This window comes from Podarcis bocagei, assembly GCF_964188305.1.
Source record: "Podarcis bocagei genome assembly, chromosome: 3".
NCBI classification, from domain to species: Eukaryota; Metazoa; Chordata; class Lepidosauria; order Squamata; family Lacertidae; genus Podarcis; species Podarcis bocagei.
The window spans coordinates 91,490,419-91,517,763 of NC_138127.1; the positions used below are offsets into that span (position 1 = coordinate 91,490,419).

The following is a 27,345-nucleotide window of genomic DNA, read 5'->3' on the forward strand; positions in this document are numbered from 1 at the left end:
AAAACAAATCCTTATTTCCTGATGAATAGCCTTTGGACTACAATGTAACTTAAATAGAAAACTATCTTTAGAAATATTTTTCCTCCAAAAGCATTTTATTTTAAAAATCGGATTTAAATAAAAAAATCTGATTTTTTTAAATTTTTATCCACCCTGTTTCCTCCTCCTCTGAACCCCACACTTACTCTGACTCTGGGTCAGGATCCCATTCTCATTTGTTAGAGGTTTCAGCGCATGATGCAGGAGGACAGGGGAAAGATCCGTGGCTTGTAACAGTGTGTCCACTGAAACCTCCTAGGAAAATTAAGGGGGGGGGTATGGAAATGAAGGTGAGTACACAGAGGAAAAGGGAGAAGCAACGATATACTGGGGCATCTAGACTTTCGCCCGAGTTCTTGCAAGGAATACTGCAAATGCAATAAAAGAAAACCGACTTTTTAGGGTGGAACCCTTATGTAAGCGGAGAAGCTTCCAAGGCCCACATGCTAATGAAGGTGGGTCTAGAGGCAAAAGTAGACAGAACAATGAGTGTACATTTTACCTTTGAACAGTAAGCTACTTTCTACACATTATACTTCTGGGAAATGATATACAGTGGTACCTTGGTTCTCAAACGCTTTGGTTCTCAAACTCTGAAAACCTGGAAGTGTTCCAGTTTTCGAATGTTTTTCGGAAGCCAAACATCCAATGCAGCTGTCGGCTATAGTTTCTGAGGCACTTGCACCATCAGAAGCTGCACCTTGGTTTTTGAACATTTCAGGAGTCAAACGGATTAAGTTTGGCGCTTTTGCTATTTATTTTGCGTTTTTGTTTTTGAGGCTTTTTCGGTTAATTTTTGTTTGTGACTGTGTGAAACCCAGTTCAGCTACTGATTGATTGACTGTGTGACAGCGGAAATGGATAAAAGCCCCCCATCCAAACAACGACTATCATCAGTGCAGGTAAGAAAAAGAATTAATTTTAATTTTTATTATCTCCATGTCTTATTTATTTTATAGTACAGTACATTGATTATTGCTTTCATTTTATGGATCAATGTTCTCATTAGATAGTAAAATTCATGTTAAATTGCTGTTTTAGGGGTTGTTTTTAAACGTCTGTAATGGATTAATTCATTTTGCATTACTTTCCATGGGAATGCGTGCCTTGGTTTTGGAACACTTTGGTTTTGGAATGGACTTCCAAAACAGATTAAGTTTGAGAACTAAGGTACCACTGTACAATGAACTGGGGGAAAATGTTGAAAATACCATTTCCTAAGAAACCAGAAGCTTTTCTTTTAGGTATTATAGGACCAGAGATCCCAAAGGATCAGACGAAACTATTTATGTACATGACCACGGCTGTGCATACTCTGCTAGACCAAAAATGGAAAGATGGTACAACGCCGACCAAAGACGAGTGGCAGGCAAAATTGATGAACTATGCTGAGATGGCAAAACTTATGGGAAGAATTAGAAACCAGGAAGAGGAGGTCTTTAAATAAAGAATGGGGAAAGTTTGTAACTTATTTGAAAAGCTATTGTAGACAATTACATACATTGGCAGGATTGACAGAAAACTTGTAGTAAAAATTTGAACTATGGATTGACAAAGGATTTATAAAAATGAAGTAATGAAAGAAATGCAGAGAGGAAAATTATTACATTAAAAACCACAACGGGGGGGGGGAGTCAAAAGGGATTATATGCTTATACATTTAATTCATTTGTTTATGTAAAATAGAAAATGCAAAAATAAAACTTATACGTAAAAGAAGAAGAATGGATTCCAGCCACACACACAACATTTGGGACCACTGAGGGGTGTGTGGCCTCGGGAAATGTTCTGAGGACTAGACAGCTGTATTTGGCCCCCGGGTTTCAGGGTCCTGCGCCTAAGGCCATCATGCTGGTCTGTTTACAGTGCTCCCAAGGAAGAAGAGCTCATAGGCAAAGAGATGCCCAGTACAATGAAGGAAGACTCAGCCCAGGTCGCACCAGGACTGCAGCACCATTGCAAAGCATGGAGTAACGTTTCCAAGCCCCAAACTCCAGTGCTGAGGCTCTGGGGTGAAGGATTCTTGGCTGTCTGTCTCAGAATATGCAACCTTAAGCTCTCACCAATTCTGTAGATCTTAATATTTTCACTGAATTCGGGCAACAACTGCCTGCAGCCGCTGCAGTCACCTACAGCCTCTATCAGATAAGCTATCTGGCTGAACACAGGCTGGTGAACACCCTCCACCTTGGTAGCTCAGTCGGGAGGGACACTTAATCTCAGGGTCATGGGTTTGAGTCCCATGCTGGGCAAAAGATTCCTGCATTGCAGGGGGTTGGACTAGATGACCCTTGAGGTTCTTCCAGCTCTACAATTCTATAATCTAGTGCCATTGATCTAATTCCACCCCAAACTTCCCACCATCCCCACTCTAGTCATGCACAAAAGATCCTGGCTCTATGACAAAAGGTAGGCTAAATGGATCTGCAGAGTAAGCTCCCGAAAGAGCACATCCAGCATTTGCTTAACAGGGGCTGGGTCCCAGTGAGGATCCTTGGGATCTGCAAGGATCAGTTCCCATCCTGCAGGACTTTCAACTCTGCTGTGCAAAATTCAGAGGGTGACTGCTTCTAAGTCACGGAATATGCCCTGCTGATGGCAAGCAAAAGGGGATGAGGGAGTGTCAGACCTCGGCAGTGTTGAAGCAGAGAAGGATGTACATCTGCAGGGTGGAGACATGCAGGACGCAGCCCTGGTACTCCAGCTCCGCGTGGCCCAGCCACGTCCACTGCAAACGCCGCGGCTTGGTGTGCTCCTGCCCAAAGCGGCTCTGACCTGAGAAAGACAAAGGCAACGGTCAGGGAGAAATACTGCAGCAAGACGGGCAACACTCTCTCTGCCTCTCTGCTCAAGGACAGGATATCACAATACTGGGGTTGGAGAAGCATGAACAAAACACAAATCTTTTTTTTTAACTGTCTCATCCCACGTTCCATAGATTAGCCAGATTTTCCAAAGATTATGAACCTCTTAATGCTGCCTCTCTCAAAGGATGGTTTAAAGACTCACAGCTCCCTGCAAAGGTTTGTATCATTTCTTTATAGAAAGTTTGATGGTTCTCATTTCCAAGTTCAGAGTCTTGGGTAAAAGTGGGGTCCACCTGCCCCCCGAAACTCAGCCTGAGAGAGGCAGGGCTGGGCTCAAGAACAGCCTGGCACTCACTCTGGGTGTAGAAGTCAGCAAACTTGCTCAGGTGCTGGCTGAGGGATTCTGGGAAGAACCTGGCAGGATCCTCCAGGTAGCAGAACGAGGAGATGGTCCAACAGCGTGGAGACAGCGCCAGCACCTTCACCTCGGCCTCTTCCTTCCGAGAGAACAGCTGCTGCGCCTCCACCATCTGGGGAAATACAGAAGGTCTGTGGCTTTGGCGGACAGTGGGGGCTGCCCAGGCAGGGTCAGCGGAGGAAGAAAAGGCCTTGGGGGCAGAGGACCTCCTGCGTGGTCCACAGGGATGGGGCTCCTTCGCCTCTCACCTCTCCTCCTTCCTCCATCTCCTCCTCCTCCGCCTCCCAGTTCCCGTCCTGGTCGAGTTCCAGCAGGTGCTTGTCGAGCTGCTCCAGCTGGAAGAGGTGGAACTGCTGCTGCTGCTCCTCCAGCTCACTCAGGTTCTTCAGCATCTGCTGGGGGAAGCGGTTGGGGAAGCAGAGCCCAATGTGCTCCACCACCGCACACTCCAGCCACGTCTTGCCCTGAGACAGGAGCCGGTCTCCCAGGTAGTACCTGCGCAAGCAGAGAGGGCAGACCCATCAGCCCAGACCCCCCTCGCCCCTCCTGCAGGGCAGGCCAGCCTCACGTACCAGAGACCCAGGAAGGAAGGAAGGAAGGAAGGAAGGAAGGAAGGAAGGAAGGAAGGAAGGAAGGAAGGAAGGAAGGAACCCAGCAGCTGAACTGGCGCTCTCAAGTCATTCTTCCTTATGGAAGTGCCAGGAACAGGCTGCACCACTTCCTGCCCGACGCCTGCGCCGTCTCCCAGAACGACGTGATAAGCAGCTCCTTGGGAATATGGGAAGCTGCCTTGTACTGAGCCAGGTCCCTTGGTCCCTCCACTGACTGGCAGTGGCTCCAGGGCTTCAGGCAGGAATATCTCCCTCCTTCCTGGAGACTGAACCCAAGACCTTCTCCCCCCCCCCCCGAGCTCTGGCCCTCCCCAGTACAATTCCACATGTCTGCCCCACGAAGGCCTCCTCACCGGTAGAAGTGCTCGAAGGTGTTGGCCAACTCCAGGCCTGCCAGGAAGAGGACGGGCTCCAGGCTCTGCTGCAGGCGCCGCAAAGTCTCCACGTTGCCAGAGTCCGCCCAGCTCTCCTGGATCCACCGGTCGATGTAGCGGGCAAACTGCTCACTCACCTGTTGGCCACAGAGCAAGAGGCACCAGTTGAAGCCGGGAGAAGCAGCAGGTGGAGCTTCCATGAAGGGGGGGTGAGGGGGGCGGAGGGGATTCCTCCCTCAAACCAGCAGCAACGCCTCCAGGGAAGGGGATGGACAAGGAAGATCCCAGAGGGGGAGGCTGGCTGCTCTGTGATCAGGCCAGGGGAGCCAAGCAGGCTCTGAGATGAGGCCACGTTTGACATCCCTGGAACTGCAAGGGGGAAGGCCAGGCTGCCTGGGGGATGTCAGAGGGACAGTTCCTGCAAATGAGCTCCCCCGTGACTAGGCCGTGCCCCCCACCCTTCCGCCCTTACTCACATGCATGGCTGTCAGGAAGGAGAGCTGCAGCAGACCCCCCGAGAAGCCGTGGCACAGGGCCAGCATGAAGGACATCTGCTGCCCAAAGAGCTCCTCCATGGCGGTGCGGAGGCGCAGGTAGGTGTTGCAGTAGCGCTCCACAAAGTCCGGGGCCTGCCAGGAGGACTCCAGGAACAGCTTCACCTGGGCAGAGGGACGGCAGGAGCACAACAGGGTCAGAGCAGCCCACACGCCCTTCTCTGGCTCCCTGGGGCCTGCCTGGAAGTCTTCCAGCGGGCAGGGGTGCCTGGCTGGTTGCCTGTCCTGGGTAGCGCTAAACACCCTTTAGCTCATCTTTTGATTGGCTGTCAGTCGTCAGGAAAGTCTGGGCATGTGACTGGAACTGGGGCAGAAGTGTCAAAATCAGAACGAGGCTCCCACCTAATTTAGCAGCACCACGTAGAGCTTGGAGCCAGGAAACCCCCTTTCCTGGGAGAGTCTGGTCCACACCCCGTCCTGTCCTGCAGCCTCAGCTCTCCCCAAGGCTGCCTTCCCAGTAACCCCTTAATAGGCAGGGAAGCAGCTGCATGCAGACACAGTGAGAACAACGCAGCAGGACTAGTGAATGGTCTGCCATGGAAGACGTGGCCAGGAAGACATCTGTTTGCAGCAATGGAGAGTCGCTAAGCCGCATCTCACTCTGCTTTGCGCCCCCATTCGCGCCTGGTCCTCTGCTCCCCCTACCTGCTGCTGGACCACCCCTTTCCAGCACTGGGTGATGCCAGTGGTGCTGCTGGGCTTCTTCACAGCTGCCTTGACAGTCCCAGAGCTCGACTCTTTGTTCTTCCCGTTCTTCCCGTCTGCAAAGTGGGGGTTGTGCGGCGTTATTCACGGGGACCGGAGCACCCAGGCACCCACTTCTGACTATACGGGACCTTGAGGGCTCTCCTCCCTCCCCAGTTCTCCCTCCAACGCCACCCCCCCCTTGCAGCCCCGGACGCGACAGACACTCTTGCTCCTGCCAGAGGCTCCCCTGCGGTGACCTCCCCACCTTCAGTTCGGAAAGGGGACCTGCCCCTCCTGGGCTGCCCATCTGCCCAAGCAGGGAGTGGGGAGACACTCACTGGATTTCACGGGGGGCTTGAGCTCCTCGGCCTCAGGGCTGCTGGAGTCCACGTGCACCAGCAGGTGGCTCAGGCGCCGGACGCGAGAGTTGAAGATGGCCGCCCGGCTTTGGGCGCTCCGGGAAGCCTCCAGGTTCTCCAGGTATTGGCTCAGGAGCCAGGAAAGGGGGCTGATGCCGCTGGGATCTGCAGGGCAGGAAAGAGTCAACACGGAGGGCTGCTGGGAGAGGGGAGGGGAGGGAGGGTGTGGCTCCTGAGGACTTGTGCCAGGAAGGAGATGCCATACCTGGAGTGGTGATGCTCTGCACCAAAGGGCTGATCAGAGCCTCCCAGCAGGTCTTGCCCAGGGCCTGGGCAGCTTCGTCGTCGGGAAGGAAGCGGTCGGCAAAGACCTGCTCGTGGCGCAAGGCACTGTTCAACCTGAAAGGGCAAAGGGGTGGAGGGTCAGCTGCTGACTTGGGCGACGCTTGGAGGCCTATGGAGGTCAGGGGCAAATGAGCTGAGAAGCAATGGCTGCACAGGGTGCGGGACAAAGCAGGGCAGGAGCCTGAACAACATGAAACCCAGCCAGATGGGTGGGGTATGAATAATAAAATTATCATCATCATCATTATTATTATTACTGAGATGGAAGGGTGGGAGGAGCAGGATGGATATCTTCCGACAGGGTTTCCCAAACTTGGGTCTCCAGCTGTTCTTGGACTACAACTCCCATCATCCCTAGCTAGCAGGACGTATGATCAGGGCCGAGGGGAATAGTCCATCAACAGTTGGAGACCCAAGTTTGGGAAACCCTGTCTTGGGGTAAGCGTGGGAAGGGCTGGGAATGTGGACCCCCTCCCAGCGCAAGAGGGAGACCCCTCCCTGCCCCGCAGGACACCCCTGCCCCTCCCCACCTGAGGCCCCAGGGAAAGCGCAAGACCTGTTGAAGAGTTGCAGCAGCTGCATCCGGTCTTCCGAGATTTCCTGGCACCAGGTGTGCGCCTTGGTGGTGTAGAAGAGGTACGTGCGCCGGCACAGCTGCTCCTTGAAGATGGGCCAGAAGGTGGGCTTGGGACCCAGCACCTCGATGCCACGCACGCGAGTGTCAATGCCCCCCTGAGAACGACATGGACTTCTCCAATAAGGCAATGTGTTATGTATAAAGAAGGAACTCGCTATTTCCATATGATCAAAGTTTGCCCACCCACACTCATGAACATATTTCTCCAAGTTATGGTATAACAATAAGAGAGCCATATTCCACCCACTTAACACAGAAGAGTACTGTGTTTTACACTCTTTTATGTAGTAGCTGCTCTTTGTCTTTTGAAAGACAGCCATGCTCTTCTGCATATGAGATGTGCTGTAAAGGAGCTGCAAAATGTTTGTGCGAACCAAAAAAGTTCCAAAAAACAGTGCAGCATCCATGAAAAACTATCAGAATGTGACCAAGCTACAAAGTGTTAAGCTGTTTATTTGTCACTTGTCGTCTCACAATCCATACCCTCTGCACTCGCATTAACAACATTCCACAATGTCATTACGGCAAATCTATTCCTCCTTGAGAAGCGCTGCATTTTCTCAGGTACGGATCTCAATCCTTCAAATGCTTGGAAAATGCAATATTCCAGAAACACTAATGCTATTTTGAGAGAAGGTGTGTGGATGGGTGAGCTTGGGAATTCAAAATAAATGCCCTATTAATGTGCGGAAACTAATTGTGTGGGATGTCTTATATCAAAGCTCCTCTCCGTTCCACTGTACATCCCTACCTGCTGACAACGCTTGATTTTGATTTGTATGATGGGCCAGAAGCGGGCCATGTTCTCCAGAAGAACCACCCTGCTGGCTGAAGGCAGGACATTCAGCTGTAAGGAAAAGAGCCAGAGTCTCACCTTGAGCTAGAAGTGCTAATGCAGTTAACAATACACCCCCCTGCCCTTGTGCACACCCTTCTTCTCTGTGTTCCCCCCGTTGATGTAAAGAACCAGAGCCCTTCTCACTACAACTGTAGAGAATGTAAAACCAAACAATTCACACCACAGCAAAGGTACATAGGCAGCTTTTAGGGAAATCAGGAAGCTGCTCCATAGGACAGAAATGGGAAGAGAAATTTAAAGAGACTATCCACTCAATAGATGTTAAGTCTTCTGCGATGGAGAAAACCTCATACATTTTTCTGCATTATCAATAAGGCAAGCTAAATCTTTCCTTGCTCATTGATGTAATTTCTAATATACCCTTAAAAATAGCTGGGGAGGGGAAGAAGGGTAGAATAGACAGTAGGAGATAAGGAAAGGCAGGTAGGCAAGAGGCAGGTCCAGTAGAAATAGGAAATCTCCAATAGGTAATCACTCCAGTGTCAGGCAATTCAACACAGATACATGCTCTATGTCAAATATTGATAATTTGGGCCCAGATTGCAGCAATATGGTGCAGCAATATGGTGAGCCCTGAAGTTCATGGCCAGAGCAGTACAGATTTACCGAAAGATTGCAGCACTCACAGTAATTAGCTCGGTAGTGATATTGGAAGAGTTCTCTCCTCCCATGACCACGATCCGGGCTGGCATGTAGCTGGAGTCCTCACTGGCCACTAACAGAGTCATCTGCCTACACCAGGAGAGAAAAGAAACAAGCGTTCAAGCTAAACCCCTGGAGGAATCCCAGCACCCTCCACAAAGCTGGTGGGGTCATCTACCCTGAAAGCCAAAAGCGTTTCACAATATACCTGGCATGAAAAATATCCACAGTTTTCACCTCTGTTCTCCGAGAATTGCTCATAAAGAAAACCAAGCAGCCAGGTGAGCTTCTCCCTAAAACCTTAGAGGTGCCAGCTGCACCAACGCAGTCAAGCCCACCCTTACTTTGCTGCCTAGGAAATCCCCCAACCCAACCTGTGCAAAGAGATTCCTCAGTGAACCCCGCTAGGACCCACCTGACCACCACTCCACGATGCATGTAAACATTGATGTAGTGGGAGCCAGTGCTGCCATTGGATTCCCAGTATGTCTTTGGGTTCCTATCCGTCAGCTTGCTGGCTCGGTGGGGGTTTGAGGAGACTTCCACCCTCTCCCAACACTTGTCTTCCTTCACCTCCACATTGGAACCTAGACCAAAAAGCAAAGTTGAATTGGATCAGGCATCACACCGATGCAGCCGCCGCTTGCTTCCTTGCCCAAACGAGTCGCTCACCCTGGCAAAGGTTGCGCAGGAACACGTCAAAGAAAGGGATGTTGATAGGCTGGTGGCTCCTCCTGTGCTCCTCTATCTGACCCAGAACCATCTGTCAGAGCAAGGGGGGCAGAGGAACAAACAGAGGCATTCTTAGTAGAGCTCAAGGCATGATCAGAACAAAGTATCTGGCTTTTGATCCCTTCAATTTCAGTAGCCCAAACTGGTGAAGAGAGCCTTGAAATTCACCAAGCATCTTTTTAGGGGAGCTCCACCATTTGCAGCAAGTCAAATGTATTATGGGGGATGAAGAAGAGAACAGAGCCCCAGAGCTTCAAAAGAGGACCACTAATCTCAGGCTGACCTCCTCTGGTTTACCAGACATAACTGGCCAGGTTGCTGACACCCCATGCCCTCCCTCCAGTTACCTGGCCAGCCACCCCAAGCCTCATTACCCCACCCTGGTCTCAGAGTCACCTGGATGCAGCCAGCCAGGATGCTGGTGGTCATCTTCTTATAAAGGCTGGCGTATTTCTCGCAGTCGGTCACCAGGTCACGCAGCTCCGTCACTAGCAGCAGATTGGAGTTGTACCTGTCCATCGCTTTGGTGAGTGCCTCCTTTGTGCCCACACGACTCATCACCACGGCACAGTCTTTGTTTGTGGTGGCCAGGCGATGCAGGAAGCGAATGAACTCCTGCACAACCTACAGATGAGGAAGACAGCAATGGCAAGATGGTGGGGCACAGGGCTGGGTTCTGCAATCAGCTTCTTCAAGAACGTTCCAGACAGCTCTGAAGAAGCCACAGCCATCCTCTGCATCTCCATTCCCTTCTTTAAGCTGCCTCCTGATATATTCCCTGGGTGGGTTAAGGCTTCATCTCCAAATTTCCCTCAGTGGGAAAATGCTGTCAGACCAGAAGTCAATGGACAGCTTCAAATGCATCTACATGCTTGTGGCTTTCTGGCTCTGCTGCACTCTGGCACAGTTCCAATTCTGTAAACTCTGGCTTTCAGTTTAGTGAAGGAAGATGGCGCCCCAGTTAGTCCTATTCAATCTATGGACAGACTTTGATCTGTGTGCAAGACCACACAGAAGCACACTAAGACTCACCTGGAGCATTGTTTCCTGCTTCTGGAAGGGAGGTGTGAGGTGATTACAAGAATGGATTCTAAGCTCCCTAGAAAAGGGATGGAGAGTTGTAGCCCCCAGATGTTATTGGACTCCCAAGCCAGCATGACTGGAGTTGTAGTCCTTGGGAGGTCACAGGTTCCTCATTCCTGCTCTAGGACCTTCCTTGTGGGGGTTTCCTTGTATTTTTGTTCAACAGGCATGTCTGGTCTTTTGGGTTAGCCCCACCAAATCAGCTACTCGCTTTCATTTAGCTAAGTTTTTATATTCCTTGAATTTGCCATGGCAAGTTGACAGTCTAGCAGCCTTACTTACACACAAACTCAGAGAGGTTTCAAGCCACAAAACAGATATTTATTATTTTAAGTCCATTCCGACCACACATGCCTAGCAAAGAAAGGCAAAGGAAGCCCAACCTGTTGTAAAGCTCCCCAATATGGTTGCTTAAAGTGACCTGGAGAGCAACTGTTTAAAAGGATGGACTGAAATAATGATTGACAATTGACGTGCAACTGGATTGGTTTATTTATCCATATGCACATTTGCCAGTCCCAGAACACCCATCCCTGGTGACTCAGTTGCCCCGGCTGCAGAGTTGAAGCCATGAGTTTCGCCAACACACTTCTAAATTTTAAATGTGAGGTTCTAGCAGGACAAAAAAATTGCTTTTCGTCGACTACATTTGGTTAGGGATTTGCAACTCGGGATGCAATACAGATGCTCAATCTTATTCTTCATCTTGGACGATCTTCAAACGACTTCCACCGCACCAGCCCCTCTTGCTTTCAAGCCATATACCAACGGAGTCCCTCACCTCCCGGTCATTGCTGTTGGCGCTCAGAGAGGAGAGGCAGGGCTCAATGCACTCATGCCAGGGCAGTGCATCCTCTTGGGTACTGTCCAAAAACTTATTCAAAATCCTGCAACCAACAAAAAACGGTTAAGAGGGAAAACAGCAAGTTCTGCCTTGTCTTGGACCCAAATGCAACAGGGCTGCCCCTGCAGCTCAAGAGTCCATTCTAATAACGTCTCTCTTTCTAAAGCAGGACAAGTCTTCTTTTCCCTTTGCTTTTAAGATGTGTGGAAACCTTATAGAACGGAGACTCCTCTACAAGTCAAGCTCACTACAACTCCTACAAGAAATGCCACCCCCGTCATAGCACATGATTGCCTTGAGAATTCCCCGAAAATGTTTGGTAACAGCCACGTTGTGGTTTAAACCACAGAGCCTAGGACTTGCCAATCAGAAGGTCAGCGGTTCGAATCCCCGCAACAGGGTGAGCTCCCATTGCTCGGTCCCTGCTCCTGTCAACCTAGCAGTTCGAAAGCACGTCAAAGTGCAAGTAGATAAATAGGTACTGCTCTGGTGGGAAGGTAAACGGTGTTTCCGTGTGCAGCTCTGGTTCGCCAGAAGCAGCTGTACGCCGGCTCCCACGGCCAATAAAGCGAGATGAGCACCACAACCCTAGAGTCGGCCACAACTGGAACTAATGGTCAGGGGTCCCTTTACCTTTACTCAAGGGACATTGGTCTCCCTGCATCCAATTTGCCTTAACACTCTTCTGAACCATCCCTCTCCACGCTATGACAATGACATGCACGAGTCCCCCCACCATTTTTGCAGCCTCTGACCCAGGCACAGCCACGCTTCCGTCTTTTCCAGCTCACCTCAGCATGCCCATCTGCACAGTCTTCTCGGCTCCCAGCTGCTCAAGGGTTTTCATCAACATCAAGAAGTGCTCACGGTCTGGCAAAAGCTCAGTTCCATTGCCCTCGGGGCAGACACCCTCATCACAAAGGCAGCGTTCCAGGGCTAGCACCACCTCCTTGGAGAAGTTGGTCTCCTGGAGGTTTTTCAGCAGGGTGGGGACATCCATGTCCTTCAGCTCAAAGGAGGTCTCAGACTCTGGGGAGGGAGAAAAGGAGAGATGAGGATAGGATCCCTGTGAGTTAAAATGGCACTCTCCCAAAATGAGTCGTGGAAGAATCTTAGTTGGTGATTGTGTCTTGTTGAGTACGATTAGAAAAGCCACATGAGGAATTGCTGGGGCCAAGGTGGTTTTAAGCCTCACGTCTTTCACTCTCCTAGAGAGAGAAAAGAGTATCACACTCTCTGCAAGCATTTCAGCTTGCTGGATGGAGTGATCCCTCCTCCCACGCCACACACTGGTCTTGCAGTCCTCCCCCAAGCCAACTTGGGGCACAGGGAGGGGCGGGAAGCCCAGTTGAGCAACCATAAATCCTTCTGAAGAGCTTTCACTGATGGGGCTCATTAGGTGAATCCCGTCCAGTGATATCAGCAGCTGGGGGGGGGGGCGCAGAGTGACAATTGCACTACCATTATGAACCCCACCCATTAGAGGGAGGCAGATCTTATTCAGAATTACTTGAACCAGTTTCCTCTTTCGATAAAGTGTCCCCCCCCCCCAAAAAAATGAGCCTATACATAAACAACTTTCCTGGCTCCATAAAAGAAATATGAGATACTGGCACTGTGTGTTGGTTGAAAACAAAACGAGAATTAATCACAGAATTGGTTTTGCTTTCAGCTGCAGGTTGAGATGAAGTAAGAATGTTGGCTTTGATTATGAATCGACCTGAGCAGCCAATCACTGATAAATCTATCACTTTCTGTAACTTTTGGTTTGGGATTACTGAATGGTATTAAATGTTAGTCATACACAGAGGAGACACATGGAAATTAGCAACCCAAGTCCACTGATTTCAATAGTTCTGCTCTGATTATGACCGACTTTGGATATCGGCCTATATGCATTTGTGGTTTACCCTGTCTATGGGTCCCCTTCTCAGTAGAAGCCCTGTGCTTGCATTATGGTGTTTCCCCCTCATTCCTTCCACTGTGCAGCCCCCTGAATTGGCTCAGGGTGTGTGTGAGATCTCCCACAACAGCACATGAGGCATGACAGATGGTGGATTGTTCCGTCTGGCAAGCTGAAATAGCATGATTGTCCATGGGTAGGCAAACTAAGGCCAGGGGGCTGGATCCGGCCCAATCGCCTTCTCAATCCGGCCCATGGACGGTCCAGGAATCAGCGTGTTTTTACATGAGTAGAATGTGTCCTTTTATTTAAAATGCATCTCTGGGTTATTTGTGGGGCACAGGAATTCGTTCATTCCCCGCCCCACAAAAAATATAGTCCGGCCCCCCACAAGGTCCGAGGGACAGTGGACCGGCCCCCTGCTGAAAAAGTCTGCTGACCCCTGATGATTGTCTCAACATAACATTGAATTCTTCCCTGTCTACTCCCTCAGACACTTCATAGTGACGATCAGTTGGAGAGAGAAAAAAACTAATTACAACTTTGAGCCAAGCTTGTCTAATATTGTATTGGCATTCATATATTGTTACTAACAAATTTTATGAAACGACACATTTTTAGAAATGGATTCTTCTTCGCGGAAAAATAAAGCACTGGGAAGATTTCTGTCCCACATCATTCAGTGAAACTAAGCCTTTTGCAGTTCAATACTTAAATTGCAGAGGGGGACTAAGGATCAGAAACTGCAGGTCTAGTGCCACGTGTACCTGCATTCTCCTGGCTCAGCGGCAACTTATGTTCAGCCAGACTCTTCAGCACTATCCGAGCCAGGATCTCGTTGGAGCTCTGGCCAGCTCGGCAGCAGCTCTGCAGGATGGCGTGGAGGTCAGAGTTTCCTAGCTGCTCCGCCAGGCCCTTGTGATGGTTGATCAGCATGTTCAGCACCAAGAGTCCATTTTGCACTGCTGATGAAGCTCTGGGGAAAGGAGAAACAAGCAGAGGGTGACTGCCTGACCCAACTGGCATTACTTTACGAGACTATATTCAAGAACAAATGAACAGGACTATACAAGAGCAGCAACGATCGGCTCCAGAGAAGCTAGTAATTCAAACAACAGAAAATAAGGCGTGTCAGACTGGTTGATTGACATCCAATGTCCTTTTAAATGTGGCGTGGGAGGGGAGGTTATTGGTTTTTCTTATTTTTACTATATATTTTGTGGCTTTTATGCTGTGGACCACCATGAGATCTGTAGATGAAGGGCAGCGGCAGAGCAAGCCGATCGGGCGCCTGGGGCAGCACGTGTGCTCTGCGCCCAGGGGCAGGGCCAGCCAGGGCAGGACGCTCCACGGGGCCTCCAAGGAGTCTGCCTACCTCCTCCCACTCAGCCGCCCTACAGCTGAGGGGGAGGGGGCGGGTGGACCGTTTGAGGCAGTGTGGAGCCTGCGGACGTGCTGCAGGCCCCACGGTGAGTGCCGCCTGGCATTTTGTCACCCCCCTCAGTTGTGACACCCAGGGTGCCCCTCACCCCCTTCCTCTGCCCTGATGAAGGGTGGTATACAAATAAAATAACAACAACAACAACAACAAGCTGGGTGCAAGATGGAGGAAAGGAGATTGAGATATGTCCTGATTTTCCCAGACATTTCAGTGATTTGCGCCCAGACACTGTTACCAATGGCTGAATCCTGGCAATGTCCAGGAAATTCCAGACGTATGTCAACCATATATTAAGAACATGACATTCTAATCCAACTCCTCCAAAAGAATTCCTTCACTTCAGAAGCTCTATAGCTGAGTTTCCATTTGTTTTTGGACTACAGCTCCCATCATCCCTAGCTAGCAGGACTGGTGGTCAGGAATGATGGGAACTGTAATCCAAAAGCAGCTGGAGACCCAAGTTTGGGAAACTCTGCTCTATAGAAACAAGGGCAGCAACCTCAGCCAGCCTCACCTCCTGCCATCTTATGTAACAGCCAACCAAGGTGAGGGTGGCTCTGATTGGCTCATCTGCTGCTGGTCTCCCTGCCTTCTGCCCCACCAGCTGTTACTGATCAAGGGGACTCTGAATATTATCTCCACACACTGGGCTATCCTTAGCCTCAATTAAGTTTAACCGGTTAACCTATCAGTATCTTGCCAAGGATCGCCTTTCAGCTTACCCAGGTGTGCCCAACATCTTCTCAATAGCTGTACAGATGACACAGAGCAAGTTATCCGAATCCTTCCCGGAAGCAGAACCAATGCTAGCAAAGATCTCCCGCATCATCTGGGCATCTGAGTGGTTCAGAGGGTTAGCCTTCCCACTGCTGCCCAGAAGCTCACAATTCCCAGCACCCACCAGGACTTTCAGGGCCTAGAAGGGCAAAAAGCAGGAACGGAATCAAGATTGCAAACGTTAAAAGCCCTTCCCAACAATAGCAACCCCCACCCTTTCCATTGTAATTCAGTTTTTTGAATAGTGGCCAATTCTCATAAGTGCAAAGACTCCTGAACAATTCTAGAAAACCTTGCTTGGCATTTTCTTGTCACTGGTCAATATGCTTCCCTGACCCATTTGCCACATGCTAGGGGATAGGCTTTTCATTCTTCCTGGCCCTCCTGTTCACACATGTTACACTTTCTACAAACAGATGAAACAGACCTATGCAGTCACCAAATATGATGGAGTACATGTAAACTTCTAGGCAAAAGTGGTATCTGTGTAAAAATCCACCTTTTCTGAAGCAGGTGCGCTATCCATGCAATTTATTGTGCGCCATTAACTCCCAAAAGCACATTAGTTATCCTATTATTAATTATTATCAGTTATGCACTATTCAGAGTCCATCGCTCTGAACATGAGAAAGAGACTAATACATTTTTCAAGTGTCTCACAGTACCTTAAAAAGGCAGACAAAAGCAAAAAAACTAGGGCATAAGCTCTCATGTTAGGCTTCTAAGGTGCCACAAAACTGCCGGCTGCTTTTGCTGCAATAGACTAACACTATTGCTGCACTGGAAATATGTTGTTTTTTAAAATCCGTCATGCCAATCCCTCATTCCATTTGCTTATAGGATAAGATGCCCACTTCCCCCAATTCCATACCCCATCAGGCAACCGCCCCCCCCCCCACATTCTACTTACTGCTAAGCCAGCCTGCTGGACCAAGGCTGATGCGGGATATTCCTGCATGCAGCCCAACACGGCACGCACACCACCTTCCGTGGCAAAGAGAACTCTCCAATCGTACTTTGCCATGAATACATAAAGCAGACGCAGCGCCATCACCACCAGCAGCTTCTCCTTCACTTGGTTGCTCAGCAGCTCCACCAGCATCTTCACCATTTTCTCTCTGAGGACAACAATAGGGCCCCTGTTATACCCTACAGGTATCTGGTCACTCACAGTTGGGCCAGCCTACGCTCTGACATGAGTCTCTCCCGAGGAGAAGCTGGGGTCCAGGGAAAGAGCTGCCCCAAATTCAGAAGAACGCACATATAAAAAAACAAAGCTTGTTTTGGAACAGGACAACCCAATTCATTTTGCACTTTATTCGGATTTATAAGCCACATTATCCAAGGCCTGGGATAACTAAAACATGCTCTTGTTGTTTTTTTCTTCTTTAAAGAACGTACATCATGTGAAACCATGGTTTAGTGTTACGCGTGTGTCATGCTCCCACCCCTCTCCCTGCCTTTCTGATTTCTTGGTGTGCAACAAACCATTGCTTGCTGTTATATCGAAGCTGGGCAAAGTGTTGTATACTCAAAATGCAGTGTCCCCCCCCCCATTGTTAGCCCCAAAATGGAAAACGAGCGAGGTCCCAACCGAAGAATGGCAACTTAAGCTGACAGAGTATGCACATCTTGCAGACTTAACATGTAGAATAAGAGAACAAGAAGAACATACATTTAAAGAAGATTGGAAAACGTTTATTGAATATGTGGGAAATAATTGTGTACAGCTGAAAACGCTGGCAGCATTAAGATAAATTCAGCAGTGCAAATAAGTTTTGACGGATGCAATAAGGGAATACTGAATGATATAGTTTTTATAAAATATGCAGGGATTTATGATATGTAAAATGAACCACGGAAAGCGAAGAAGGGAAATCAATGATATCTTAAGGGGGTAAAATGAGTATTTTAAATTGTAAAGCACAAAATTTTAAAATATATATATAAAAAAAACAAAATGCAGTGTGCTCAGATAGAATAGCACACTGGTTTGCTATAAACCATGAAGTTGAGAATCAGTGTACATGAAGGGAGAAGAGAAGGAATGGAGGGTGTGTGTGCCCAAGGCTCACCCATTTAACATGTGAATCAGCCCCAAGGAGCAATAACCCATAATCTACTTATTAAAAGAAAAAAGAAAGACCGATTTTACCAAAGATCAGTCAGCTAACATCCTGCTCATATTTCCCCCCGAGGCACCTTCTCCTGCAAAGCAGTGGAACTGAAAGTGTTCCTCCTACTGCTATTGCCTGGGGTGGGAAGGGAACTGACCTGACTGAAGGGCCACTGTCCACTTTGATGACTTGTCTCTCTTGACTAGGTTCATCCTCCAAGATCTTGGTGATGAATCTGAGTCCAGCCATCTGCAGCGCAACCTCAGAACTAGATTTCTGGATTATATCCACAACATCTGCTAGCTTCTCCAGTGAGTTCCTCTTGCCTGTCACCTTGAGGCTGCAAAAGGCTGACCAGGATCAAAACACCAATCAGTACAAGCCACCATGCCGTTTCAAACGCTCTCTTGTCTAGAAACACCATGACGCCCCTTTACTTTCGATTCTAGTTTCCCTCAGCCCACAACCAGTCTCCCTGGGATTTAAAAAAACCCCAAAACCGCCCCCCCTCAGTTACTTCACCCCAAATGAACGGAGGTGGGGATGCTGTCTGGCACACTTACTTTTGGCTTTTTCATCCAATGTGTCCGGAAATGAAAGGCCTTCCACTTTGAGGAGCTCGTTAATCAGCTGTGTGTCAGTCTTCTCTGCCGCCGAAGGAGCTGGAGAAGGCACTTCAGCCGAAAGCGACTCCTTCTTTGGCTTTTTGGACGCCATGCCTTCAGAAAGGCCACCACAATCCAGGGGCGTAACGTCCGCGTTTTGGCAGTTCTGCTCTGTCCCTCCTTTGCTGAAGGAATACTTGAGATAGATGTGAGAGCTATGCAGGTCACTGCAGGTGCAGCCCTGGCAGTACTTGCTCAGGAGCTGCAGCACCTTTTTAGCCAACTCTACCGACACCGACAGCTGGATCAGGCCCTCTTCATCTAGCTCAGTCACCTTGAAATAAAAAGAGACCGTTACAAGTACAGTGGACGCTAGGGTTGTGAATGTGCCCATGCGGGATGCACATTCGCAACCCGCAGTGGCGTGTCTGCGCACGCACAGGTTGTGATTCGGCACTTCTGTGCATGCGCAAAGTGCGATTTAGCGCTTCTGCACATGCACGACCACCGAAACCTGGAAGTAACCCGTTCTGGGTTTCGGCGGTCCGTAACATGAAAAAACACAACCTGAAGCGTCTGTAACCCGAGGTATGACTGTATGCCGACTCCCATGTAAATACTGGGCTTCTCAAGTCCAGCCACAGCCACTGGAAGCAGAAGGTCCAGGGGCCACCCCTCCAAGGGACCCAGCCACAGAAGAACTGCGAGGACATAGCTTGTGGGCTGGCAGGCCACACTTCTGATACAATGATCTGGTAAGTAGGAAGGGGACGTTCCAGTGTCCTCCTCCCAGGAGCATTGCATGTTTCTCCTCTTTCTTCTCATGCCTGATTCATTCTGCTTACCACATCTTCGTGATTTTGCTGGATGAACTGGACCACTTCCTGCTGCTCCTGCTGTTCTAGCTTCTTAATGAAGAAGAGGAGCTCCCACCATTCAGCCCGGCTCAGAGTCCCAGAGTTCTCATTCATCCGATCCGTCAGGTATGGTAGAGAGTACAGTCCTCCGAGTGGCTTGCAGTAGAAGGTCTTAGTAACTGTATGCAGAGAAAGAAAGCAAACTCTCCTAGGCCCTCTCCTGATATACATGAAAACTCAGGTCCAAGTTAAACTAGTGGCTTGGCTACTGCTTGTGCCCACAGCTCCATCTAATGTTGTTCCCAAGGCAGGGAATAAGGTACCGCAGTGGATGAAGAGAGTTGATGGTGAAAAGGGCAATAGCAGATGTAAAGCTAAAGAGAGGAAAGGGAGGTTTAAGTATATGGCGAGTCTACATGCAATGTGGATCACACAATAAAAGTATTTTTGTGCTGCATCGCTTCAGACCACACAAGAGGGGTCACATATATGAATGCTTCTTTCTTATAGGGGGGAAAACTCCATATGCATAAAAACCTAGCGTGACAGAATACATGGTAGCCTAGAACCAGGTGTGCAAGTTTTCTGTATGCAAAAAGTCTCAATGATACATTGGAGGAATAGCTTTATGAAGTGATCTGTTGTTTCCATTGACCAGGCCACAGTTACATAAAGAAGGGTGGAGAAGTAATAAACTGGAGATTTTCATCCAAACTTATCAGGTATAGCAGCCAGTGTCGCTATTTAGTTTTATACAAATGTGCAAGCAGGAATTGCCATAAGGTACTACCCAGATGCCAAGCTTGGTTAAATGTTATAGCTCTGTCCAACAATTCTTACCTCGATGGCTAATGGACTATGTGTTGTGACACAGCTGAGGAAATCTGACTTTATGGCATAGATGTCAACGTTTCCATTTTTTAAAGGGAAATTCCCTTATTCCGAATAGGATTCCTCGCAAGAAAAGGGAAAAGTTGACAGCTATGCTTTAAGGTTACCTAATGTCACCTTTAAAATGTGCAACAAGGAACGGTTGATTGGGTTCTTATCGTGAAAAGGGGAGGGAGAGCAGGAGGCAAGGAGGAAAGAAAAAGTCTTAGAGGGACAGGGAGAGAATTGGAGACAGCAGGGCAAGAAAAAGAACAACCTGAAGAAAAAACCTCATAAATGGCTACAGGACAGGGCAGAGGAGAGACAAGGGATGTCTGCTAAGCTAGACAGGAAAACAAAACTGTAGCGCTCCTGGAAGAGGAGGAGGAGATATGTAAATTTAGTCAAGAAAATATTCTGAATTATTCCGTGATAAATCATTTTTGCGGCCAGACATAAGAAAGCAAAGCATGAAACACAATTCTTCCTCTCTAGTGATCGTTACTAAAAGGAATATATCTAAAAAGTAGAAAGAAAGCAAAACAAGGAATAAAGGTGACACCCACAATAATGCACATATGTTTACAAATGCACACAGTGCATCTAACCTCACCTGTGTGTAGCTGCAGGTTCTCTGTTATACTGGAGACCTTTTCTTGGGCAGCCTCCTCTTCAGGCTGCTCCCCGGAGCCTGTAATCTCTATCATATGCCAGTGGACCCAGTAGGTACGGCCCGTGGACTGCCACAAAACCTGTGAGGATGAACAGAACTTCAGGGTTACAGTTCTTAGCTACATGCTTGAGCTACATGGTTCAAAACTAATACCAATTTCCTCTCCCAACACCCTCCTTGCACATTAAAGTCCAGGAAAGAGAGGATGGGGAGAAAAAGTGACTCAAACATAAAGAGGGGAGCAAAGTACAAGTAGATAAATAGGTACTGCTCCGGCGGGAAGGTAAACGGCGTTTCCGTGCGCTGCTCTGGTTTGCCAGAAGCGGCTTAGTCATGCTGGCCACATGACCCGGAAGCTGTAAGCCGGCTCCCTCGGCCAATAAAGCGAGATGAGCGCCGCAACCCCAGCGTCGGCCACGACTGGACCTAATGGTCAGGGGTCCTTTTACCTTTACCCCTTGAAGAATTATTTGCAGAATAATACTGCAGAAATATATTGGGGAGGAGAGGAGACAACTATCACAACTGGACTGAAGACACAAACATATGAAGAAAAAATATAGCCTGAACACAGAACAACACTATGTTAAGTCTTAGAAGCACCAAGCACAGTATAGTGATTAAGATCAGTAGAAGAGATGGATGAGCTGAAGACCAAAGCTCAACAAGTTTGCCTTAGATCCAACCACAGAAGCCCCCCCCCTTTTTTTTTGCAAAAGTCTTGGGCAACTGCCAGCTACAGCCAACTCCTTCTTCATTCAAGCTGTGACCTTAGCATCTTACAAATACCAGGCCTCTCAGCTGCCACAGCCTAAATTGCCTAGATGCTTAGCCCATGATTTTCTGCTAAAAGTGGTGACTTGTTTTGCATATCATCTGGCAAACTTTCTCACCAGACATGTTGAGTTAATACGGAATGTATCATCTTGCTTCTGTAGCAAAATAATGAGCAACATAACTGAAGGAACATCATGTGGACAATTCAGTCCTCTGCTGTATCCTCGCCGCCCACATACAGTATTCTGCACATGGAATTCACTGGCCAACACCCCTTCCACTCCCCAACCTCCTTTTCCCTATTATGCACATGCATCCAGTCAGAAACGCTTTTAGCTCAGTTGGTAGAGCATGAGATTCTTAAACTTGGGGTCTTTATTCTTATGAATATACCAGCAACATTTCAGATTTGACATCAGCCTGGATGCGGCCGTTGTGTGGGTGTATTATCTAATAAAATAACACAAAACTTCAAAATCAGAAAATATCCAGTGTTTGGGTGAAGGACAGAGTATCCTTGGTTATACCTAAATGTAGACTATTACACAAGCAAACAGCTCTATAATTTTTTTCCAATCACCATCAAAACAACTGTGCAAGAGGTATCGGCATTGTTCCAGTTGCAGATATCTGAGGCCTGAATCTGCCATATATACTAGATTCAGGCCTCAAATATCAGCAGCACTGCCTCGTTCCTTACAGAGCCTCTTGGGTGCCCCCTAAGCTGTGGGACACCCTCTCGACCTACATTATACAGCTTCTGGAGGATGCTGATGATGTACCTCTTTGCCATGGCTTTTGACACTTAAGGTGTATATTTTTAGGACCAACCTTCTTTTCATGAGGGACGCAGGTGGCGCTGTGGTCTAAACCACAGAGCCTAGGGCTTGCCGATCAGCGGTTCAAATCCCCGCAACAGGGTGAGCTTCTGGGTGAGCTCCTGTTGCTCGGTCCCTGCTTCTGCCAGCCTAGCAGTTCGAAAGCACGTCAAAGTGCAAGTAGATAAATAGGTACCGCTCCGGCGGCAAGGTAAACACCATTCCCTTGCGCTGCTCTGGTTTTGCCTGAAGCGATTTAGCCATGCTGGCCACATGATCCGGAAAAACTGTCTGCGGACAAATGTCGGCTCCCTCAGTCAGTAAAGTGAGATGAGCGCCACAACCCTAGAGTTGTCTGTGACTGGACTTAACTGTCAGGGGTCCTTTACCTTTATGAATATAAATTGCTTTGAACTGTTTTTATTGTTTTGTTTTAATGCTGCGGCAGACCCTGGGACCTTGGGGTGAATATTGGCAATAAATAAAAGGGAAGCGGAGGAGGAGGAGGAGGAGGAGGAGGAGGAGGAGGAGGAGGAGGAGGAGAAGAAGAAGAAGAAGAAGAAGAAGAAGAAGAAGAAGAAAAAGAAGAAGAAGACGACGAAGAAGTTGTGACAAACATAGGTTTTTTAGGAAAAATTCAGAACTGTGTTGAAAGTTCCTCTGAAGTTCAAATTTCTTTCCACTGCAGTTCACTGGCACTCTCTACAGATGAGAATCTCTAAATGGCATTCTTGGAGGGCACCAGGTTGAGAAATGCTGCCACTACTCTAGATGATCTTAAGAGTGGAGGGTGTAATTTCAGCTCTCATTCTCCCTCTGGATACTCAACACTGAGGCAATATCTACAATTTTTGTGTCTGTGCATAAACTCTTTAATGAATACTTGTTCAAACTATCCAATATTATTGCAACATCATTATTTTCTGGCCTTGGCAAAGTTCACGCTGCAAAGCAAACTGCTACTGAAAGAATTATTTCCTTGGCTCCGTGCTCCAGCTTACCTCCACCATATCCCTATAATGTAAACATATTTTCAATTTCTAGAAGGCAGTTACAGAATAATCTCTTTCCATCTATTCATCACTTGCTACATTTTAAACAAGAACCTTCACATTTCTTCTATACTGCGCTATGAGCAAAAAAGCTCTTCCCTGGCTGTTTTTCAACTCCTTTAATAAAAAACTTAGGAAAAGTTAAGACAGCTAACGGGTACGTTTAACTCACTGGATATCAGACTGAACAACAGTTTCTTATACTACTCCCCTTGCTGTCATTTGTACCCAACTCTGGAAGATTTATAATCGTTTATTCCTGTGGTCAATGCTCGGAATTTCATGCACCCTCACTAATTAAGTGTAAAGTACATGATATTCAGATATCTTCATCAGGTGATTTCATGGTTACTAAGGCTCTTAAGTATGTAATACATAACCCTTTACCTAGCCTAAGCTTTTCTTCTTTCTTGCTCTCTCCCCTTCTATCTCTCTCTCTTTTAAAGTGGTCTCAGGGCTGGAAAAATCCCCAGTGCTACTCATACTAGGTTTCTGAAATTTTGATCCAACCCCCTGAAGCTCAGATGGCTAAATCCAAGAGGATGAAGCATACTGAAACTGGCTTCATGAATATGATTTAGTATTTCAGTCTTGCAGGGTAAGTGGCTTCAACCCTACACTATGTGTATTCCAGCCATAAGCTGGAATTTAAACCAGTATACGTTAACCAGACAAGAAATCATTCCTAAAGGCCATCTGAGGACATAGGCTAGACTGAACAAACAATGAGGATAATAAGAAGCTATACTACTGAAATCAGGGAAAGGGTGACCAATATTTAACTATAACTTCAGAGATACATAGCCAGGCACATGAAAAGGGTAATTTGGCCAGACACACAAACAATAAAATACAATCTGACTTGTACAAACCGGCAAAAATCGGATACAGAATAAGCATAGCAGAATAGCAGTTAGCAAGCAGAGCAACAAACCCCACGAATCAACATTATAACTTTAATAATGGGAAGGGCATATTTCACACAGGTAGGGGGCTGCAAAACAGTTGGCCTGAAGTTTCTGACCTGCAGCCATCCTGCCATGAAGAGAAAATGAACATAAAACAAGGTACTAAGGTAGTACATCCCCCCCCCAATTCCATGATTAAACCTATGAAAGATGCAGCAGTTCTAAATGCCACTTAACCAGTCCACCAAAAGGAACAACCCCTGAATCCTGTGAGGAACAACACTGCAAGTCCCACCTCTCCACCCCCCAATTCTTTCCCCTGCTCCGCTCCATCCTTGCTTCTTTCTCCAAACCACATACCTGTACAGGGGGCATCCCACTATTGCTTTGGCGAAATTCGCCCTCGTCTCCGATATTGATCTCCTCGTAGTCTTCCAGCATGCGCACGGTCATCCCCGGCTTCAGGTTCTCCTGCACATACTCTACATAGCTGCTACGGTTGGAGAAATCTGACAAAGTCAAAAATCCCTGCCCTTGCTTTTTCCGCGGCGACGGCTTTGGGGTGACCAGAGGGACCTGGACAGCAGTACAAGTGGAACCCTTCGGCTGGAAGATGGAGCGGACAACTCGAGGCTGCGTCTCCCTGAGGGAAAGCTCCCTTTCCTGGCTGCGGTCCCACCCCATGACCCGCACCAGCTCCGAAATGAGGTTTGCCATGGCCATGCTGAAGTCAAACTCCCGTTGCACCCGACTCTTTTCCCCAAAGTTTGCGCTGGGGGCTGCGCAGTCTTGGCGTTCCCCTCCCAGTTCTGTGGTGCTGTTAAGCTTGTCCATGAGGGAGGTGACGCACAAATAGCGCTTCACCAGAGAAAACAGCAGCTTCCCTGGAATCTGAAAGAGATGCAATGTATCAGGCCAACAGCTTGAAAACTATCTTCTCCCCTAGCTCGCTGTTGAGCTAGACCCTCAATCATCCTGTATTATATCTCCATTTCCAATGAATTTTCTGCCCCTGTGAGTTCCGGCTTTCTCCAAACCCACTGCCCTCCACCACCACACTAGGCAAGTCCCTGGATTATCCCAGCCAACTAACATCCTTGATCTCGGTCTTTGGGTCCTGCCACTCTTATCTCATCTGCTTCTCAGACATGCACTCAAATCCTTGCATTCTCAGCCATCTGTCTTCACAAGGGAACCCTTCCTGAATCAGTCAGATCAGCAGGTACCTGAGGGAGATGGATGCCTTCAAAGGACATGCAGTGCTCTTCGGAAGATGTCGTTTCTGCAAACAGCTCCAGGAGAGTATAGCGGCTGTCAAAATCCATATGCTGCTCAATGCCATCCTGCTGGCTCAGGGACAAGAGAACATACGCTCGGCTTCCTGAAACCAAAACAGACATACTCAGTGCTGTGCCTCATATTCTGCCAGTGAGAGGAGATCTTCGCAAAACAGTGGTGCTTCTCCAGCATTATACATCTGTTCTGGATTATCACATTTAATGCAGCTCCAAGATGTACATTAGAAATGTATCTTGACCCACAGGTAAGTCACACACACGGGTAACAAATGCATAAATGTGGTAGGTGAAAAGGCTTTTCAAGGCAGACAAGTTCTACTTTAGCAGAATGAGTGTTTTTCCGTTAGATGCAGCAGTTCAAGGCAGCTGGCATTCCCAGTCCCTCTCAAAATCACAGAATGTAAAAACAAAACATGGTTAATACTACTGCCTTTCTTCTGGTTACTGAACCTCTCAAATACACTACTCTCATATATTCAGCCTTTATTTTCATCACCATGACAGTTTTCCCCTATACAGTGGTACCTCGCAAGACGAATGCCTCGGAAGACGAAAAACTCACAAAATGAAAGAGCTGAAGGCGGGCGGCGGGGAGAAGAGCGCTTCTCCCCGCTGCCTGCCCCGCAAGCTCCGGGGACAGCAGGGAGGCGCAGCGCGTCTCCCCGCTGTCCCCGGACCTGATCTGAAGGCAGGCGGGGGGAGAAGAGCGCTTCTCCCCGCTGCCTGCCCTGCAAGCTCCGGGGACAGCGGGGAGGTGCAGCGCGTCTCCCCGCTGTCCCCGGACCTGATCTGAAGGCGGGCTGCGGGGAGAGCGCTTCTCCCCGCTGCCGGCCCCACAAGCGCCTGGGGGGGAAATAATTTTTTTTCCTTTATTTCCCCCCAAAAAAACTTGATGCGTCCTATGGGCCGGTGCATCCTATGGGGTGAAAAATACGGTAATTGCCACCAATTTGATCTAGACTCGCTCAACCTTTGCTTATTTATGATATGACAAGAAGCCAGAACATACTTCCTCCTCCTTTTCCCACTCCAATTTTTCACTACAAATTCAGCTCTTGCCTAGACTCTTGTCTTCGGAGATTACAACAAAATTGAGAATTAGTGGAAACTGTGACAGTTCAAAAGTCCAGGGTATGATAACTAAGAAGCATAGGACATTTTAGGAAGTTCAGTCACACAGTTTCTGAAGACAACATGTCTTCAGAGATTAAGGGGAAATGTTTATGGTTAAGAAAGTGGGGGTCTGAGGAACAAGAACAATAAACTCCATCTAATGCAATGTCTCATTTTATACCGAGAATGTTTTTGCAAAATTGTACAATACAAAATGCAGACAACATAAAACACAGCTTAAGGGCTTTTCTTTACATTATCTTCCTGGGAATCCAGAAAGGGCCTCAGTTGCTCTCAAATATAATGGGCACTATTTCTTGGTTATATGTTTTGTTTTTGTCTAGTATGCAGTTTGTCTGGTATGGCAGGTTTACCACAATACATATCTATCAGAATGAGTTTGTGTGATGTGGTGGCAGGAATAAGAAACTGTCTCCAAAATGTTTGCCATTACATATACAAGGATGAAAGCCAGAAGGTTATTTTAAAAAGAGAGACAGAGGAAGTCTGGAAATGCTCTGAGTGGTACTTAGATATGTAGCTGGGTTGTGAGAAGCTCAATACGTAGGAGCAGAAGCAAAGATCAAAAAGGCCTGTGCAGTTTAAGGAATTGTATTCCTGGGTTTTTTGTTACACAGTCAGGGGCAGGCATTAGTCAGTGGTAGGAGTGAGCATTCAGGTTGCATGATGGCACCTGGTAAGTTATTACTGGGTAAAGTAACATTTGGTTTTCATCTAGCTTTGTAGGCAGTGTAAGTCCTTTCCAGCTAATATATAAAATTTAGAAATATTGGCTTTAGCATTCTTTCAACCACTCTTGTTTAAGGTTCTTACCATAAATAGCCCTGCCCACTTCCTAATCTTTGTGTTTTAAAAAGTTTACACTAAGCAGCTGTGAGATTCTGGCTTAATGAATCATGAGTTTAAGTGTAAGATTAATCTCTGTGTAGGAAAAACATGCATTCTGGAACATTATGAAGGGCAGTGCTAATGTCTTTTCCACCAAAGGATCACAGATTAAGCAGCTGATATCCTATCAGTAAAACCATAATTTCCAAGAACTGCCCCACATTACATTTTTCAGTGCAAATTTAATCTCAGTACATAGGAAAAGGAAGCGTAGTAAGTGGGTGTCAAGAGTTTTA

General features: G+C 47.8%; 1 protein-coding gene and 1 long non-coding RNA gene across 2 annotated transcripts in view; one reads left to right on the top strand and one right to left on the bottom strand.

Moving 5' to 3' along the window:
- LOC308584213 overlaps positions 1–27,345 on the top strand; it is a 264,753-nt gene that overhangs the window by 141,708 nt on the left and 95,700 nt on the right. The gene's annotated exons all lie outside the window — the stretch shown is intronic.
- Positions 1–27,345, bottom strand: part of LOC308583915 (cullin-9-like) — a 52,480-nt gene that overhangs the window by 14,430 nt on the left and 10,705 nt on the right. The window contains exons 3-28 of the mRNA XM_081188304.1: positions 25,016–25,170; positions 24,150–24,680; positions 20,175–20,313; positions 18,680–18,870; positions 17,793–18,168; positions 17,387–17,579; positions 16,023–16,230; positions 15,058–15,251; positions 13,662–13,870; positions 11,783–12,020; positions 10,929–11,034; positions 9,461–9,688; positions 9,005–9,095; positions 8,748–8,919; positions 8,317–8,422; positions 7,583–7,678; positions 6,751–6,926; positions 6,115–6,248; positions 5,829–6,014; positions 5,449–5,564; positions 4,726–4,908; positions 4,229–4,386; positions 3,518–3,759; positions 3,202–3,378; positions 2,669–2,814; positions 186–294 (exon numbers count right to left, since the gene is read on the bottom strand). Of these exons, the coding sequence (XP_081044430.1) occupies positions 186–294; positions 2,669–2,814; positions 3,202–3,378; positions 3,518–3,759; positions 4,229–4,386; positions 4,726–4,908; positions 5,449–5,564; positions 5,829–6,014; positions 6,115–6,248; positions 6,751–6,926; positions 7,583–7,678; positions 8,317–8,422; positions 8,748–8,919; positions 9,005–9,095; positions 9,461–9,688; positions 10,929–11,034; positions 11,783–12,020; positions 13,662–13,870; positions 15,058–15,251; positions 16,023–16,230; positions 17,387–17,579; positions 17,793–18,168; positions 18,680–18,870; positions 20,175–20,313; positions 24,150–24,680; positions 25,016–25,170 (4,860 nt within the window). The remainder of the gene's footprint in view (positions 1–185; positions 295–2,668; positions 2,815–3,201; positions 3,379–3,517; positions 3,760–4,228; positions 4,387–4,725; positions 4,909–5,448; positions 5,565–5,828; positions 6,015–6,114; positions 6,249–6,750; positions 6,927–7,582; positions 7,679–8,316; positions 8,423–8,747; positions 8,920–9,004; positions 9,096–9,460; positions 9,689–10,928; positions 11,035–11,782; positions 12,021–13,661; positions 13,871–15,057; positions 15,252–16,022; positions 16,231–17,386; positions 17,580–17,792; positions 18,169–18,679; positions 18,871–20,174; positions 20,314–24,149; positions 24,681–25,015; positions 25,171–27,345) is intronic.